The sequence below is a fragment of the Monopterus albus genome, unplaced genomic scaffold, assembly GCF_001952655.1.
Source record: "Monopterus albus unplaced genomic scaffold, M_albus_1.0 scaffold342.1, whole genome shotgun sequence".
NCBI classification, from domain to species: Eukaryota; Metazoa; Chordata; class Actinopteri; order Synbranchiformes; family Synbranchidae; genus Monopterus; species Monopterus albus.
Window position 1 is genome coordinate 226,152 of NW_018128222.1, and position 19,465 is coordinate 245,616.

The following is a 19,465-nucleotide window of genomic DNA, read 5'->3' on the forward strand; positions in this document are numbered from 1 at the left end:
TGCGTGCTGGGTCTCCTGGTGCTGTATGTGGATTCACAGGGCCGGGTGTGGCGTCGGTGACCAACAGGGCCGTGTCGGATCCCTGGGGCACCGCGTCGGCAACCACGCGCATTCTGTCTGCAGTGGCTGAGATAGGGAAGGCTGCAGCAGGCATCGCCCTGGCTGGCGGTCTGGTAATGAAGGTGGTGAAGGAGAAAGTCAGATGTGGCACAGCAACAGAAACCAGTTTCTCAGAGAAGGAGTCCTACGAGATCCACTGGAACAAATAACTAGAGACTCAGACTGGAGTCAGTCCAGTGAATGAGATCATAGTCATATTTTTCCTGCCCCCCTGATGAAAACCTCCACTCCACTGTAGCTTCCCTCTGTGAAATATTACCATGGAAATTGCCACATCAAAGCAGCGTCATATAAAATATATGAACAATAAATCACACATTTTTATAGATAAAAGAAAGTAGAAAGTGAAATTGAAAATGTCATTTGAAACAGTTTGAGGCTGGTGAATGAGTTCAGTGACCTGATTTAAAGGACACTAGGTACGCAGTGTACCTTCCTTTCATTCATTTTGGATTCACAGGGCCGGGTGTGGCGTCGGTGACCAACAGGGCCGTGTCGGATCCCTGGGGCACCGCGTCGGCAACCACGCGCATTCTGTCTGCAGTGGCTGAGATAGGGAAGGCTGCAGCAGGCATCGCCCTGGCTGGCGGTCTGGTAATGAAGGTGGTGAAGGAGAAAGTCAGATGTGGCACAGCAACAGAAACCAGTTTCTCAGAGAAGGAGTCCTACGAGATCCACTGGAACAAATAACTAGAGACTCAGACTGGAGTCAGTCCAGTGAATGAGATCATAGTCATATTTTTCCTGCCCCCCTGATGAAAACCTCCACTCCACTGTAGCTTCCCTCTGTGAAATATTACCATGGAAATTGCCACATCAAAGCAGCGTCATATAAAATATATGAACAATAAATCACACATTTTTATAGATAAAAGAAAGTAGAAAGTGAAATTGAAAATGTCATTTGAAACAGTTTGAGGCTGGTGAATGAGTTCAGTGACCTGATTTAAAGGACACTAGGTACGCAGTGTACCTTCCTTTCATTCTTTTTTCCCCCAGTAAATTTGATCTAGATTAAGTGTTACAAGGTTGTGATTTGGAACCAGACCAAAATTCTTTACACTCATTGAAAAGAGAATGAGACATTTACATTTTTAATGAAACAGCTGCTGTGACATTTCAGCACATTTGGATAAATGACAAATTTCATAAAGCTTTACATGTTGTGTTACAAGGTGCTGAAAATGAACTAAAGGACAGATATATTAGAAATCATTATAAATTCTGGGTTTGTACTCATGGCTGACTGACAGCGGGTGTTTGCATTGCACAGTTTCACATCCTGTAAAATGTAAACCATTTGAACAACCAGTACCAACTATTTCAACATCTAGAACTGTGTCAGCAGTTCACTAGTGCGTTGTAGTTAAGTCAACAATAAAAACGCTTTCCTTCCATGAGTTTTGGCATCGTTTGTGTCCTCTGTTGTTTGTTATTACCACTAATTTAACGTCAGTTTATTAAAAAAATTGCTATAAGCACCTTTTCTCAAATACAGTTTTAAGTGCTTTAGTATATTTTGTGAGACTTTTTTATCCACAGTTTTTCATGTTTGATGGCCAGATTAAATACACATTGTATGGATTGTTATGTTTATTAAAACAAGCACTTTCTGTATAAGTACAAGTATGCATAACTTTTTATGGAGCATTTTATTGCTAGGCTACTGCCACGTTTACATAAGGTAGCTGATAGGTTTTAGGTATGATATTTATATTAATAAAAGTGGTGAATTTCATAAAGTATTTAAATGCACAGTAGGAATTGTATGTTATTGGGCATTAAGTATTTATTGAACACAAAGCAGTTGATCTCCAAGATGTGAAAAGCATAATTCATATCAGATGAATAAACATTATTGATTTCATTTTTGTGAGGGGTCCACTTCTGTTTATGAAGCTAGAGGGCGCGGTTTGTCAAATGACACGGGAGCTTCTGATGGTTGACGTACTATCGGACCACGGCAGATACGACCTTGTCATTGGACAATGATGACTGGTCTTATGACAACAACGGCTTGTTGTGGGCCAATCAGATGCCGCTTTGGCTCACAGAGTCTGTTTGTGAATGACGTAAAACGAAGATGGAGTCGTCTTAAGAATAAATTGGTGTGAATTAGTTTATCGACGTACAACTCTGCCTCTCTTGAGGCATCGGTGTTGTTTTACGGTTTATCCGGAACGTAATATTCTTCCGGATCATCACAGTGTGTTGTAGGCCTTGCTGGTCGCCCCGGGTCAAGATAGTCTGCGACCCTCCGGTGATAGCCAGAGAAGCGAGCTGCTGACAGACAGGATGGACAGCGGAGAGTACATGGAGAACATGGACCAGAGTTTAGCGGAATTAGGAGATGAATTCACCCTGGGAGACATAGACGGTGAGTAATTGTGTTATTGCAAACCGTGTAAGCATCGTTGTTTCCTAAGGTAGTGTTGGCCTGTTTCCGCTCATGGTGAACGGAATGAGCGCGGCGCGATGCGACGCGAAGTTCGACCCCACTCATTCTAAATGGGCCTCGAACGAATCGCGGGTGGAATTCCAGGCGATGCGGCACTGCACCGCGAAGCCACCAAGGAGGAGGGGTCAAACGATTAGAAAAGGATTTGTATAAAATCCACCCGGAGTCTTATTAAGTGCCATCTACTCTACATGATAACAGGTAAAAGCGAAAACGAAGTGTTATTGTACAAAATCACCCCAATTGTTGGAGAAAGTACAGGTTGGTTATTTACACAGGGGATGCTGAAGGTGGACACGCCCACAGCCACGAGCGAAAAATTGCGGAGGCGAGGTAACGCGGTTTGTTCTCCTCCAGGGTTTTCAGGCTTTACAGCTCTGCCAGATGCTCATCCTCCTGAGCAGATGGAGCTGAACGGGTCTGGCTATGGATGGATTATCAAACAGGCTTAGCAGGCACAGGCCCAGTGGCCCAGAGGTCTGGGGGCCTGGCCCAGAGTCTCTGTTAATATTTGTTTTCTGAATGCCATAGAGCTCAGACAAAAAATTACAAATAGATACAAAACGACCACAAATAAACTCAAAATCAACAGGAAGACTAGCAAACCATCCCAAAGACACCCGAGACAGTAAATGAGGTTAAAGAGACACAAAGTGACACAGAACTAACATAAGGGGACATAGAACAACTATAAAGACACACTGAACAACATTTTACATGTCTGTGCCCAGGGTCCCATTTTCACTTGATCCTTCCAGGGGGGCTGACCGTGATTTATGCCAAAGCTACAGACACGGAGTTTAGAATTCATAGTATTCACAACAGAGCTGTTGTTTTAGCAACAGTTAAAATGGTAGGTTTTTAACCAGTTTGCCAAGTCTGTTAAATCCATTCACTTCAATATTCTCACATTACAAATATGCACTTCATCTTGCTTTTTGCAGATGATACTTTGTAATCATGTCATATTTGGTCCATCCATCGCATTTAGGCAAAATTTGTTCATGCTTTCTGTAGTTATTTCAATGTTGTGTGTCTCAGTAAAGATCCAGTCTTCAATGGAAATGTGAGTGTGTGGCGTTATGTTCCATGAATCAGAGCTGGGTGTCAGTAAGAGGTGTCATGCATCAGGAACTTGTGTGTGGGAGCAGTGAAGTGAGGCGACGGTGTAACTTGTACATCAGGCTTGACTGTTATTACTGCGAGGCCAAAGGCAATAAAATGAACCAATAATAAACAGTTGTTTAGATCCTATGACTTTAATGTGTTAGTTCTGTTTGTTTGGAGACTTAAATGAAGAAAACCTTGCCTCTTTCTTTGGCAGCCTTTCATAGCTTCCTCTGCAGAACTACTGATCAAACCTTGTGGAAAACCTCTCTGTAAAGATCCAGGATGTGCTCAGTGAACAGACATCTCTGACCCAGTCTCCCTCTCATCAAAACAAGTCTCACTATTTATCACACAGTGAAATAAGGAGGCCTTTGGTGTAACGCTGACCAGCGCAGAGTCACTAGATTTCCATTAGGGTGGAATTTTACTGAATGCTCAGTCACCAGACTGGACTGATGGACCAATGAGGGCATGTGGTGTCAGATGCTGTGGGATAAAGTTGAGCCCTACGACAGAATGCTTTTTATCTACAGGCTGCGGTGCCTAGTGGATTTATAGAACTCAGTGATAGACAGCGGTCCTGTACTTAACAAGGCTGCAGTATGTGACAGGCAGTAATAGCCAACATTAATACTGCACACAGATGTATAGAACTGCACCTGTCTGTGCTGCCTGGGGTTAATGTTCCTACTCAGAATGAGCAGAAAATACACCTGCATGTAATTCCAGGGAATCATTGTGTCAGAAGAGAGAAATGTGCAGTGTGTGTGTGAGACAGAGAAATGACAAGTCAGGGTTGACTGATCAATTCACATGCAGGCTGAAGCACAGACAGCCTGCACTCAGTTTAGTCTTCACTTAGTCTCCATTTGGCCCACAACTAACTGATGATTACAGGCTCCCCATTAGAGCAGCCTAATGGCAACCTCACTAGCTCCCTAACAATTTAAAACATCACAGCCTCTTTCAGACCTTAAATTGGATGCCAGCTTATCGGTGTCAGCTTTTAACTGTCTCTTTTTGCAGCAGCTGGTTTAGTGTTGATCTCGAAAGATATATAACCTTTGTTCTTCACACGAGCTGTGGGCATTTCTTTGTGTGAAAGATCTTAGAGGCCCTGTAAGGGTTCATGCAATTAAACCTGTGTTCATCCAGAAAATTCTCCCTCTCCCAATTATTCCCTCAGCAACTGCAGCACCAGTTATTATAAGCTCTTTTCTTCTCCGAGCAGCCATGGAAACTGTCCCCCTGTGATGGATTTGTGTCGGCTTGTCTGAACCTCTAGTGGTGCAGGGCTGCTTTGTCTTGTTTGCTGTGACCCGTCTGTCCCCCATGGAGGTGTACAAGTTCATGGTCCAGTGAGTCTGCCTACATAATGTGTGCATGTGCATGTACATGTGACTTATAAAGGACAGGCTGGTAAAAGCTCCTGCATGTAAGATTTGACCTCACGGTTCTAGTGGTTCCCACTGATTTAGCAAGTAGCACAGCTGTTTAGGCATGCACCTCCAGTTCGCTGAATGTTATACACCCCTGGAGGGTCAACAGACTATTAGCACATAGTTGTAACTTACAACCCAGGAACTAGCATCCTTGGTTAGCCAGGAAGAGGTTTATGGGCCTCGATCAAACCATAGTTAACAGTTGTTAAATTGTCGGTGACAGTGCCTGTTGTGCTTTATACACAGTGTGGAAATGTAGACAATAAGGACAGCCAGAGGTGACCGGAGGTGTTGTGTTGTGTGTCTGCTGTTGCTGGCATCATAGTGCTTTTGGTGTTGTGTTTATGGGAAATACAATATTGCAGTCACAATAAAAATGAAATATATTCTGAAATTCTAAACGGTGTTAGAAACATAGCAAAGGAGCCAATTCACTAAACCAGCGAGTGATAACATAAGGCAATGAATGACAGAATTGATTTTTCATGCTCAGTTTTTTAAAGCATGTGTCAGTGCACTATAAATTTATATAGTGTTGAGTTGTTTTCATATTGTGTTGTGTTTTTTCATATGACTGGAATTATCTTCTACCTGTAATGAAAGTCAGACTCATCCACTGCATCCTCATTCGACTTAGACAGGACCTCTTCGTCTGTATCATTTCCAGCATGTTGGCTTCTTAATGCTGAGGTTCATCTGCGGGGCGTAGTGATTTTGTGTTCCTCTGAAAGAGTCGATAAACGTGTCTGCAGCCTGTGGACTGAAGTCTCTGGACCTGCTCTGTCGTAGAGCAAGTTCAAGGTTGCAGCCTCCGCTTACTGACATTTCACTGACCCCGGGGCAGCGCTGCCGTCGGTGTGTGTGGGTTGGCGCTGCAGACGGCTGCCTCGGTTCTGAACTGGAGACATATTAGCCAAAATAAAGTGATTATCATGATTATTGATTATCAAAATAAGCTGATGAAAATGTTTGTACTTAATTGGTGCAGCAATCCCTCCTATTTATATTAGACTAAGATTAGACTAAATGTTATAAGTCCAACGGTCTGTAAAGCCTAATAACGATTCAACAGCTCTAATGAAACTGTACAGGAGCACAGTGCACACTCATGTCCATCCATCTGTTAATCAGGTTTGTCAGAGCAGCCTGACTCCTTATCTACATGCTCTTTTACCCTGCAGCCATTGTCTTTCAGGGACATCGGTGAGATTGCAGACTTGTTCAAGGCTGTCTGTCTGAAGGCATTTTGCTTTGCACATGAACTGTCCACTGGTTTATGACCAGGGCTGTTTTTATTCATACGTGCACTACCTCAAGGCCAGGCCATGAAATTCCCTCAGCGTTTGCAGTATGGTGTTTTACAGCCTCGCCAAATGATGCACAGTCTGCCTGTAGTCCCACGGCACTGTGGCAGAGCGATGCCGTAAATCCCAAATGCTTGTTAATTTGTTTGGGGTTAAATTGTCTTTTTTTGGTACTTAACCATTAGTTGTATTCAATCTGTTTCCATGTTTCTTATCACTGAATCAGAGGCAGAGCTGTCCTGTTTTAATTTCCCAACCGGATCCACACTTGTAATGTCCACTCTGTTTTCTCCATCTCAGAGATGCTGCAGTTTGTCAGCAACCAGGTGGGGGACTTCCCAGACTTGTTCGAGGACCAGATGGCCTCAGCAGGCTCTATGCAGAGTGGCAGTACCAGCACCATCCCACGTCCTGCCGTTCAAACTCCTCAGACCCCTCAAACTCCCCAGACACCAACCTCTGTTGCCTACCAGAGCTCCAACATTGGCCTTGCCGCCTCCCAGACGCTCTCTCCTCAGTCTTTACCCCTCACCCCTCCCCTCACTCCCGCACAGATACCCTCCTCCACCAGCGCCGCCTCAGCGCAGCAGCAGGTGACCCGCAACCCTCCGCTCCTTCAGCCACGACCACAGGTGGTCCAGCCCATCCAGCCACAGCCCCAGCAGACAGCCCAGCCCACCATCCAGGTATCAGCACTGTGACAGTCTCCTAGTATGAAACACCACTTTTCTACATGTTTATATTATGTTGTGTAGTGTGTTGAACATTGTTAAAGTTGAGGATCTCTGTGTGCGTCTAAAAGGGGCGTACAATGCTGTAGGTATGAGTCCCCGGCTGTTTTCAATGTACCTGCCGTGTGGAGACAGTGTGGATTCATTTTCTGGTACTGTACCATCTGTACTAAAAAACCTTCTGCTGACACCAGAAGAACTGACAGCCTGTAAATTGTAATATCCAACTCAGCATCCCTACAATCACAAACGCTCGTCTCAGCAAAACTGTAGCCAGTCTGATAGATGTAGTTTATTGTCCTGAGCACAGTAACTTTCTCCTATCGCACATCAAAAAGAGATGAACTGTCTTGTGTTGCATTGTGTTGTATCTCAGACAGAAAATGTGCTTTGAGATGAAACTGAGTTTATTCCTTTATTTAAATGCAGATGCACACCCAGGGGGTCCCCATGCAGACCCAGAGCTTCCCAGTCCGCCCCCTGGTTCAGACCCACAGTCAGACACCCCTACCCATCCAGACCCAGGCGGGCCAAACTGTGATGATCGCCTCCAGCTGTGGGCAGTCACATTTCATGCAGAGCCCTGTCATCTACCACCAGAGCCATGCTCCTAGCTTCCAAGGTGACTGGAGAGAAGAATAGGATTGTGTTTTGTTGAATCCCTGAATTTATTTAGTTGGAACTGGTTGATATTATTGATTACTACATTTATTATACATTGTCCTGCTTCTTTTTTTAAATGTCTACATGTTATCGCAGCAATAATAATGTTTTTTAAGATCTGTGTCAAGAGCACAGTGTATTTTGAAGATGACAAATCATCTTGTCTCCCACTCCCAGTGCTCCAACCACAGGTGCAGAGCATTGTGACATCACCACAGCTCCAACCAATGACCTTTCAGCACCAGCAAGTTCTGACCCCAGCTGGTCAGACCATCCAGACTCTCTCCACAGCGCCCACCACAGTCCACACTATGCAGCAACAGGTGCAGCAGGTACCTGTGAGTAACCTCTCTGTCGTTGGGAGGGCTGGATGAGTAAATGTAGTGTTTGCTGTCAGAAAGAAAGCAAGGCAGTGACGGTTAGTGGACTCTGGTAATACAAGATTAATATTTCAACAAACTACAAATCTTACCCTATTTGCAATAAGTGGCTAAACCCAGCAGCAGTGCCACCAGTTGGGATGTTTTTTAAACCATTATTTATCTGGGAAAACCTCCTGAGATTAAAAATCAAGAGTGGCTTTGTAAATAAATGCCAGTGCCAGTAGAGGAGTCTTTGGGAGCTCAACAGGGGCCAACTAACCTGAGCATACTTAGTGCAGTTTGTAATCAATCTCAGTGAAATACAGAGTCAAAGAATACAAAGACTGAGACACTGTGCAAACACTGTTTTACACATAAGTCTCATGCTGACCTCTGGACGTCTTTCCATCAGCTTCTGGTCCAGCAGCCTCAGATTCTGAAAACAGATTCACTGCTGCTCACAACACTCAAACCAGATGGCACCCAGGTGCTGTCAACCATGCAGAGCCCCACAGGGATCACCACCTTGACCACGCCCATCCAGAACACAGCTCTGCAAGTCCCGGTATGAAACGAGCATAAAAGGTTTCACACCAATATACTTTGGTGTAAAAACGGTACACTCTGCAGTCCCACAGCCACCTTTACCATCAGTACTTCACAGGAGAACTAACACATAGTACTAATCTCTGTCCCCAGACGCTGATGAGCAGCAACATCCTGACTACTGTCCCCGTTATGATGGGAGGAGGAGACAAGCTGCCGATCAAGCAGCTACAGCCAGGCTCCTCCCACTGCACAACCAGCGCCAGACCAAGCATGGAGCAGGGCCAGGTGACAGCAGGAGGGGTGGGGCCAGGAGGAGTGGTGAAGGAGGGCGAGAGGAGAACGACCCACAACGTCATCGAGAAGAGGTACAGGTCCTCCATCAACGACAAGATTGTGGAGCTCAGAGACCTTGTCATGGGCAGCGATGCAAAGGTTAGTGAAATTTTTTATTATTTTTTTTTTAAGCTGCATTACCTAAGATTTTACACATTGGCTGATAAACCCAGTGACAGCGGGACAAGCTATGACCCCCTGGTGCCTTCAGCCCAAGGTTAGAAGAAGCCAGCAGTCATGTCAAACAGCCATGGAGGAGCTCTGGGCAGCTAAAAGTCTGAACCAGCAGCTGTCAGAGTGAAGAGGTGGCGTCTTTAGCACAGAGACAGTGGGACAAAGAAAGAGCAACAACCAGGGTTAACATGGGTTTGGCTGTTTGACATGGAGAGGGTTAAAAGCAGCCAGAGGACTCAGACTGGATCCAGATGTGGCCTTCTTCCTTCTGGATGTGTTAGCATCTAAAGCTAACCTGTTTGTTTTGGTAGCATTAGCCACCTAGCATGGTCAGGATTTTACCTTTTTGTTGAATTAAGTTAAGAGTCAGTGGGTGAAAAGAATGCAAAAGCATTGCATTCATGAGTTTTGTTGCCCCATGGTCAAACCCAGAAGACCCAGCAATAAGGCATCTGTAGTCCACGTCGTAGTGTCAGGAAACAGGATGTGATGGGAGGGGCTAAGAGTGGGAAGAAGCAGCTTCTGGTATGAGTTTGTTTGGAGCCTCACTAAACCCTCTGGGCAGAAAAGAAATTAGGGAGTTTTAGAAGTAAGATGGTGAAATAGTAAGACTGTCTTAATGCCATAGGCAGTTTCAGTGCTTGATCCTCACATGTCCTCCTTTATATCACTCTTCCCAGATGCACAAGTCAGGAGTGCTGAGGAAGGCGATTGACTACATCAAATACCTGCAGCAGGTCAACCACAAACTGCGTCAGGAGAACCTGGCCCTAAAGATGGCAAACCAGAAGAACAGTAAGTATTGGACACACATGCAAAGCATAATCTGCAGCAACTTGAGATTTTAATGAAAGCGTCTCTGCCTGTCTCAGAGCCATTGGCACTGTCTGAAGACATGGAGCTCAAACAGGAACTAGTGATGATGTCACCTCCAGCCTCGGACTCTGGCTCTGTTTCTCCTCGCCAGTTCTCTCCTTACTGCGTGGACTCGGAGCCAGGCAGCCCCTTAACGGACAATGATCAGGTAGCACACACAAAGACCCAGTCACGCTCATGGTACATGGTCATTCTGTTAGCTCAACTCAGAACACATCTGCACACTCACAGCTGGGGCTATTATCCACTATCAGCCATGATGTTTTCCACTGTGAACAGTTATTTCAAACAGATTAGTTACACATGGTGGTTAGCTCAGGTTTTGTACTGATGTACGTGACAGGGCGATGGCACTTTGTCACCATTTTCTATATTGAAGTGTAATGAAAAATGAAGTTGTTTTAATTTTTTGCACCTTAGTTTTTAGTTCAGCAGAAGTAGTTAATTTAGACAGGAGAATTGCTGCTCGTTGCTGTTACCCATCATTTCATAGCAAAAGCTTTCAACCAGTGAACAACAGGAAGACTTTTATTGTGAAGCTGCAACAGGAGGTGCAGCCGTTACAGTTTGTCATCAAGACTGCAGGTTGCTACTCACTGATAACATCTACATTTAGAAACAGTTCAGTTGAATTATTTTGCATTTTTCTGTCATATTGGCTTAAATGGTGTGAACATAAAGTGTTGCCAGAGCAGGCTGTACTAGGTTGATTGTTAGTTTAATACTACCATGCGTTTGAATGTTTCCTCAGAGATTGGAAAATATCATTCTATAGTTTTAGCCCCAAAATAAGATGAACCTGATAATAAGACAACCTTCATTTCCCAACATCTGTATGAGAAAAAGACTCTTGGATGATATGAAACATTTTCACGTGTGTCCTTTTGGGAAGGTTTCTGATTGTTTTGTCCTCTTAAAATAAGATGGTCCCCACTTTTGCCAGTTTTAATTTCCTTCTTATCAGTGTGGACCTGTTTTCTTTCTCTCTCTCAGGTGAAGAGCGAGCCAGATTCTCCCTCCTCGGTGGGAGTGATGGATCGCTCCCGTCTGCTTCTCTGCGCCCTGACCTTCTTCTGCCTGTCTCTAAACCCGCTGCCATCTTTGCTGGGCTCTGAGACTTCAGGAAGCCCCAACCTGTCAGCAGGCCGTGGGACATCTAGAACGCTTGTCTGGCTCCCAAATCACACACAGGACTTTGGTGAGCAGGGCTGACCCCACTGTTTATCAGGATTGATCATACATTTGTCATGCCTGAATCTGTGAAACATGTTTTGTAAACATTCTAAAATGCATTATGACTTTTCCTTATGTTTCATGTCTTGTCCTCCAGCATCCTGGCTGCGGTGCTTGTTGCCGTGGGTGATGGTCTGGGTGCTGAGCGGGATGGGAGCGGTGTGGGGCTGTGTCAGGGTGCTCTACCTGTGGGAGCCTGTCACACCCCTTCACTCCCCGAAATCTGTGTCCTTCTGGAGGCACCGCAAGCAGGCCGACCTTCATCTGAACAGAGTGAGTCCACATCAGCCCTGGCATGAGGGGCCTGTGTTGAAAAGGCTCTTCTTTATGTGGCAAACAAAGACCAAGAAGCCTGAACCAAACAAGGAAAGAATTTAGGGTGCTGTTTGTGTACTTTCTCCTGTTTAGGAAACTTAAAAAAGAATGAGGGCGTATTTCCAAATATAGGAAAACATGATCACACCACCAATTCTCCTGCCAGTTGTGGATGTGCTCAGAGAAATGGAACACTTCACCTGCTTTGCTTTGACTCTCACTGTTTTGATGTCTCACTTCAGACTCCCTGCTCCCTGCCTATGTTTATTTTTAGTATTTGTTCAAATTGTTCTTAGAACTGAGTCATGACCTTCATCACATCTTTCCTGTCAGACTTTACTGCATACTGAACCCCTCACTGTGTCTCCTCTCTCCTGCAGGGTGATTACACAGCGGCCATGGCCAGTTTAGAGACCTGCCTGTCCGTCTTGACTAGAGCTCTTCCCTCAACCAATCTGGACCTGGTCTGCTCGCTGACCTGGAATCTGATTCGCTACTGCTTGCATCGTCCAACTCCTCTGGGTTGGCTCGTCCACCAAGTTGGAGGAAAGCACGAGGGGGAGGAGGCCAGGACCAGTGCGAGGGATGCAGCGCTGGTGTACCACCGGCTGAGCCAGCTGCAGCTCACAGGTGAGTGGGCTGGTGCTGTGCACAGGCTGCACTGATATGATTCACGGTTTGAAGTTAATGAACGCTGGAGTATGCTTCAGTTCCCATACAGTGCTAGGAAAAAAAAACAGGAGTTAAATTGCTGACTGCACATTATGAAGAGATTCTGTTCTCTGTTTCCCTGTAGGAAAGCTGCCTCAGCGTAGCAGCCTCTGGGCTTTGTCTCTGTCTCTGAGTGCTGTCAACCTCAGCGAGAGCGCCCAAGGCAAGATGGCCCCCGCTCAGCTCACCCAGATCTATGTGACTGCAGCAACAGCCCTGCGCACTGTGCTGGGCCACCACCTCTCCTGTCTGCCTGTACGTCTCTGACATGCTCCGTCCTCTGTCTGTCCTCACCCAGTTTATCTTCCACACCATGACATAAAAACGCACAGAGGAGATAATGACACTCTTTCTGATTTGTTAGCATCTTTCCTTCCATGTCTGTTTCCCAGGGTTACCTGTTGAGTTGTGCGGAGAGTGTGGCCAGCCAGTCAAAGACCAAGCCGATCCCTGACTGCCTGTGCTGGCTCTTCACCCCTCTGGGCAGGCAGTTCTTCCTGAGCTGTGACTGGTCTGTGAAGCCAGAGAGCGGCGACAGTGTGTATACTTCTGAGAGAGACCCAGGTCTGTCATGAATAGAGAGGTTTCAGTCTTTGTGCCTTTTACTCTGTAGTTTTTATTTATTTATTTATTTATTTTCTCGTTTTAAATCCAAAACGGAACAATCCTTCTCAAATCAACCATTTACCTGGTAATAAATAAAGATGACATGATTTCAAATTGAATGTTGTGTGCTCTGATTTCCCTCTTCCTCTCTTTCTTTATGACCTTCCTCCAGCTGACCCCATTGCCCAGCTGCACCGCTGTTTCTGCAGGAAACTTCTGGAGAGAGCTGTTCACACGCTCATCCAGCCGCAGAGCGACACCAAAGCAGGCAAACACACGAACAGCTCTGGGTACGGCGATGGTCATAACAATGATGCTCTGATGTGTGTGTGTTCGTGATTTACTTCGGAAATATAATCGTGTTCTGCCTTTGTTTCTGGCCTGCTGCTGTCTCAGGGAGTTTTCCAGTGCCCTGGAGTTCCTCCAGCTGTTGAACAGCTGTACAGAGGACTCTCCTTCCCCTCCTCATCCCTGGACTCCTCCCAATCACACCACCACTCCAGGTATGAATCCCATGAGGAGAACAACCCTGCAGGATGTTTGTGTGGGCAGAGATTCCAACTTATTTCCAGTGAGGATTAGATAGTCTTCTGAGTTACTGCTGTCAACACGAATGGATTTTCTTTGCTCCATTTGCCGTAGGCTGACAGTCAATTTAGGTTTTGAGATGAATGTATTATTGGATTATCACAGATAACACTGGCAGTCATTGATTTGTGCTAACAGATGACTTGCAGTGGATATGACCACGATGGCGATCTGCTGAAGTAACGTTAATTAGCTGCAGTCTTAATCAATTGTTGTTTCTCTCACACTGAGCTTTACTGCACACAAAGCATTCGATCATCACACACAAGAGATGGGAGTCTTAACCACCTCATTATCTCTCATTTGACACTTAAAGCTTTATAGCCAGGCTGTTGGAGCTCGTTTGTCCTTGTTATTTTGTCTTTCCACTTACTTGCCCTCTCTTCTTCCTCTTCCCAGTGAGAGACCCGGTGAGTCGCTGGTGGGCTTTAGTCCTGAAGGCTGCCGTGCACTGGCTCCAGGGTGACGATGTCGCAGTCAGGTCACTGTTGGCAGAGGCAGAGCGAATGCCGAAGGCTCTACACACTCTGGAGTAAGTGAAGTAAAACTTGTACAGTGTGTTGAAATGTGACTAGAAAACCCACAGAAAGCGTTCTCACTGCACTGCTGTCCCTCTGTTCCAGCCATCCTCTGCCCAAGGCTGTGCTGCTGCTTTGCAAGACGGTTCAGATGAGCCTGTCCCCTCTGAAGGGAGAAGCGGCAGTGGCCTGCCTGTCCCACTGCGACAGAGCCAGCAGTTACCTGTGCTCAAGCATCTCTGTGCCGCTCACCCAGTCTGGGAACTGGCTGAACAAGGTAGCCTGCAAGAAATCCATCACACACACTATCATTAATACGTCCTTAAGGTGTTGAGCGGCCATGGCTCAGGAGGTAGAGCACGTCATCCCCTAACTGTAGGGTTAGTGCTTCAATTCCCAGCTTCTCCAATGTGTCTTTTACTTTATGTATGTTTAACTGGTAGAAAAGCACAAAGTAAAAGTACAAGTCCATTTACCGTCTGCTCTGGGTTTGTGGTTAGTGTTTGTTGTGTAATCTTGTCTGCGCTTTTGCAAACACATACCAACATGAAACAACCTGCCTTATACTGCACATTTCATATCCGACTATCAGGAAGCACTGAAGTCAGTCCGGTCAGGGTTCTGCAGGTACACACTGCATGCTCAGTTGAGGTTAGGCCAGGTTGACGTGGGGCTGTGTGTGTGTGCACAGTGTGGGTGGCAGGAGGTGGCTGTAGTGCATTGTAGTTGCATTGCATGATCCTGAAGTCGAGTGCAATGTGTCTGCAGTGCAGTACAGAGGCCTCTCCGATCTGCACACACCCACTACACACCCCACCATTTCACAGTAAACGATGTCATGTAGCTTTGGGGGGGGCACTTTGTGATTTTTGGCCTATATGGGTGCACTGGTAATGATGGTGGTTGGCTGCTGTTAGCGTGATGTGGCTGTACTGGCAGATTTGAGTCGCACCTTCAGCCTCAAATGGATCTTAAAGTTGTAAATTGACCACAAAACGATAAGTTGGTATTTCATGTGTAAATGCACCAAACAGCTCCTTGATCCTTGCCTTTCCTCTCTCCTAAGGGCGTGGAGCTCCTGGTCTGTGACTTTCTGCTGACCTTGAGGACCGGTTTATGGCAGCGGGGGGGCAGTAGTAACGGAGAACCTGGCCCAGCCTCTGGGTCCCAGTTGGCCGGGTTCCAGAGGGACCTCAGCGCACTCAGAAAGCTCACACAGTGCTACAGACGGGCACAACACAAGGTAGATCAGTGACTGGATCAGGTCAGAATTGGATGTTCTGGTTGGAACAGAAAATGTAGAAGACAGTGTTTTCTGTGGCTGGCAACTAGATGAGACTAGCCAGTGGATGCATGTTTGTGAAGTCTTTGATTAGTAACTTAGCCTATAAAAGCTCAGAAGTCGCTGGAGCAGAAAGTGATGGGTTAAATCAGATTTTATCTTGGAGCCCGATAATCAATGAATAATGATATAAGATTGAAAAGCAGGCAATAATCCACCTATGTGATGCTGTAGCATGCTACACGCTAAAAGCAGTAATTACCTCAATGTATTTCTGGCTCAGTAAAGGCTTAAAATGTTTTCCTCTGTGCTTCACTAATAATAGGTTTGTAAATCAGCTGGGACCTGTTAATCTTCTTCATAATAACACTACCTTTACTGTATCAGCCTTGGAAACCCAGTTCTTTCCTGCTCTTACCAGCTGCTGAAATCTCACCACCCTTTAACATATCATCAGTCAGACTGGTGAGATTTACTGGAGTAGTCATTACTGCAGCCAGAGGGCTGTTAACAACTGCTGCTGTCACAGCGGTCGGCGATCGTTTGTTATGTAGGAACCCCATGAACTGCATCTGATTATGAGGTGTGAGACCACTGACTGAGAAATGGCTGTCTTGGTGCTGTGAGGCACTTTGCATGGAAGCCTCCAGGCAGAACATTTTTTCTGTGTATTCCAGGTAGGAAACGTGTAGTGAAATGATGTGAGAGCTCAGTGTTTCTCTGCTCCAGCATTACTCTGTCACTGATGCACTGATGTGTTTGTTTTTCTGCAGGTGTTTCTTCATGAGACCACAGTGAGGCTGATGGCTGGAGCCAGTCCCACCAGGACGCACCAGCTACTGGACCACAACCTGCGTCGCAGGACGCACGTCTCCTACACAGCTGGTAAGGAGAGTCAGGCTCAAACTTACATGCTGATTTAAATCACAAACATCCTTATTTACCCACACATACACCTTCAGAGTGGAAACTCAGCCTGACTGCTGGCTCAGAGTCATCCTCCCTGTGGTCACTCTGAACTTGAAACACTGACTTGATGTGTCCTAGAGGGCAACATGCCCCTGTGCTCACTCACACACACACACACACACACACACAAACCAGAAAGCAGACACCAAACTGAACTTTTCTTCTTTCTCCTGCCTGCTGCTACTGTCAGAAGGTGAGTGTGTCCTGGGTGAGAGGGAGAGGGCTCATGCCATCCTGCTGGCCTGCCGTCACCTGCCCATGCCCCTGCTGACTCCCCCCGGGCACCGCGCCCGTCTTCTGGCCGAAGCCAAGCGCACCCTGGAGCGCGTGGGAGACCGTCGGTCTCTGCAGGACTGCCAGCAGATCCTGCTGCGCCTCAGCGGAGGCACGACAATCGCTGCCTCTTGACCACACACACAATTCGAGAACACACACACACAGATTAGGGCTACTCACAATACACTGTAACAATGACTCTGTAATTTGCTGTGTAATATTATAATTGTCACTCATTTAAACCCTCATACTGATCAAGGGCCATGAATATAAAGACAAATAGGTGACTTCTCCTGTATCCATACTGCGTTACCGCAACAGCGCTGCCCCCTTCTGGTGGCTGATGGTGCCGTCCTGGCTGACTGCCTCATTTTAAACGATGCTACACAACAAGGAAAATCAGGTTCAATAGGCCCCAGAGGGAAAAGGGACCGTTATCTAATAGCAGTTTAAATGAATGAAGTCCAGCTGTGCGTTGATTAGTCATAGGATACCAAGCTGTACAATCATTATTGGCACACAGCGAAGTGAGCACTACTACAACTGTGTAATGTCTCATTAAACTTGCAAGCTTCAGTTTAAGGGCACCAGAGTAGACCCCTGGCTGTTCAGCATGGCTGTGCTGTAGGATGCAGACACATTGCTTACTTTTCACAGTAGTGTCTCTTCCTATCTACCTCATACACATTACAGTGCCAGCACTGAAATGCAGAGATGCTTAAGCAGCATGGCAGTTAATCTGAATTTGAGTCAAGTGACACTTCAACAGTGCAGTGTCATTCTAATTAAACCTAGCTGAGCTGCTTTATTTAGTCTTTAGGATGCAGCAGATCTTTACACTAAGGAGACAGACGGCTACTGCTGACCTGCTCCTTACTGTCAAACAAGAAACAGGAAAAACAGGATTTGGACAATATCTAAATAACAGAGAGAAGCAGCCAGTCAGTGGCCGACAATTTGGAAATATCTACACACACACCCATAAATGCACATTCATCTCACTTGACTCATTACATTTTAAATTAAGTGCATACAAATTGACGGGGTGATTGTATATAAGTTGTACATAGGCAGATAAACAGAAGCAGATGACACAGGAAGTCGTCGCCTACAAATTGAAAGGAGACACACACTGAAGAAACCATTGATGAAGTTGCCTCCTGTCAGTTTGATCAGGAGAGCAAGGTCACCTGTTGCGCCCTTAAAGTGATATTCCACCAAAAATTGATTAATATAGCCTTAAATGGTAGATTTTGGAAAATCAAACTTCATTGCCAAGTATTATTAAAACACAAGGAAACTGACTCCAGCTCAGTGATGCAGAACAGCAGCCTGTTTAGTGGATGACTATTTTTCATTGGTCACATCGTCGCAGATACATGTTCAGGTCGATTAATCCACCTCTCTGCTCTGATGTCCAACTGTAAATGTCCTCTTCAAGCCTACGGGCAGTGAGTGAAGGATTCTGGGTGGTGGATCACTTTGGGCTGTGAACACAGTGATAGATGTGAGGAGCGTTTCCACGTAGCGTATGTTGACGCTCTCTATCAAAATGGCCTTGATGTTATGTAAAAACAATGTTTTCATGTTTCATCATGTTTGGACTGAAGGGTTTTATCTTTGTCCAACCTGCTTTTAATTTGTAATTGTTGACTTACACATGGCATGACGCTTCTCAGTCCTGCGCTCTGATTATCTTATTTAATTGTTGTGTAATATTCATATAAATGGTTTTTAGGAGGGAAGGGAGCAGTTTTACAGTGATGTCATGACTGTTGTTTTATATCAATAAAAGCTGAGGCTCAGAACAGAAATAGGAGGATTTGTATTTCTACTGAAGAAGCCAATATTTAAACCATTGGCTTGTTATTTTAGGGTCACTTTTACTTTCTTGGTTCTAAAGTGCAAGCAAACACATATGCTATTAGAAGTTTCCAGAGTTCTGTCTTCCAGGTCAACCCAAGGTCTAAGTTAGAATCCTCAAGCCACCGGCAGCCGAGTTTTTACTATCATTAGAATTGTTTTACTTTTCACAAAAAAACTTTTCCCTTGATGTATTTTATTGTATGAATTTCTGTGTTTATTTTGATGTTTGTTTTATAATAAAAATAAACACATGCCAGGTTGGAGTGTATGGTCTTTCAGTTGTGGATGTGTAATATAGGAAGTACAAAAATAAGCACTGAAAAAAAGTATTTCATGTTACATCTGGGTGTGAATGCCACTGATATCTGATAATGGCGTTTCTTGGTTTCCTGTTTCCTGTGTGGCCCAGTAATCAACTCTGGACATCTCTGTCTACATCAGACCCTCCTAGTCATTCACAGGTGACTTGCCTGGATATGTAATGAGTCCCTGACAATGGAGGCAGGGGAGACTGCTGCCAAGACTCCAAAGAGTCAATGTCAACAAGAGTGGCTAGAAACATGATGGACAGAAGTATGTAACCTCATTTAATGTGAATGAATGGATCATGTAGCTTATATTTAAATAACAGCACCTCTTCTTAAAGCTTTGTTTTAACAGTTAAATAATCAAACCCCCTCACTTTTACACAGTTTGTTGTGTTGTAGGTTAAAATTTTAAATGGATACTACTGCCATTTCGTCTTCGGTCTACACTCTAACACATACTGACGAGGTGAAAACATTTTTTAGAAATGTTTGTATTAAGAATGATTATGATTATTATTATTATTAAGAATGAAATAAGAAGAATGTATTTGCTGTTCGAGCGGTCACGTTGTTTAGGTTGAGCGGAACCTTTAAGATTATTATGTCCGTGTTTCTAGTCGGACAAAGTGAAATGAAGTGCTCTTTAATTTAACAAACCGGAAATAGTGTAG

General features: G+C 45.2%; 1 protein-coding gene across 3 annotated transcripts; it reads left to right on the forward strand.

The window, feature by feature from the left end:
* The first annotated feature begins 2,172 nt into the window (after positions 1 to 2,172).
* On the forward strand, positions 2,173 to 18,690 carry srebf2 (sterol regulatory element binding transcription factor 2). 3 transcript variants are annotated; one of them, XM_020624956.1, is made up of 20 exons: positions 2,173 to 2,497; positions 6,735 to 7,120; positions 7,595 to 7,787; positions 8,006 to 8,166; positions 8,603 to 8,755; positions 8,890 to 9,171; positions 9,927 to 10,041; positions 10,119 to 10,270; positions 11,116 to 11,320; positions 11,453 to 11,628; positions 12,051 to 12,300; positions 12,467 to 12,636; positions 12,774 to 12,945; positions 13,160 to 13,277; positions 13,384 to 13,490; positions 13,975 to 14,107; positions 14,199 to 14,370; positions 15,160 to 15,336; positions 16,149 to 16,260; positions 16,538 to 18,690. In XM_020624956.1, the coding sequence occupies exons 1-20, from the start codon at positions 2,416 to 2,418 to the stop codon at positions 16,750 to 16,752; spliced, it is 3,531 nt and encodes a 1,176-aa protein (XP_020480612.1). In that variant the 5' UTR covers positions 2,173 to 2,415; the 3' UTR covers positions 16,753 to 18,690. The 3 variants fall into 3 exon arrangements, with proteins under 3 accessions (XP_020480612.1, XP_020480614.1, XP_020480611.1); XM_020624958.1 differs by having other exon boundaries at positions 8,006 to 8,160; positions 16,535 to 18,690; XM_020624955.1 differs by having other exon boundaries at positions 2,174 to 2,497; positions 16,535 to 18,690.
* Positions 18,691 to 19,465: the final 775 nt, after the last annotated feature.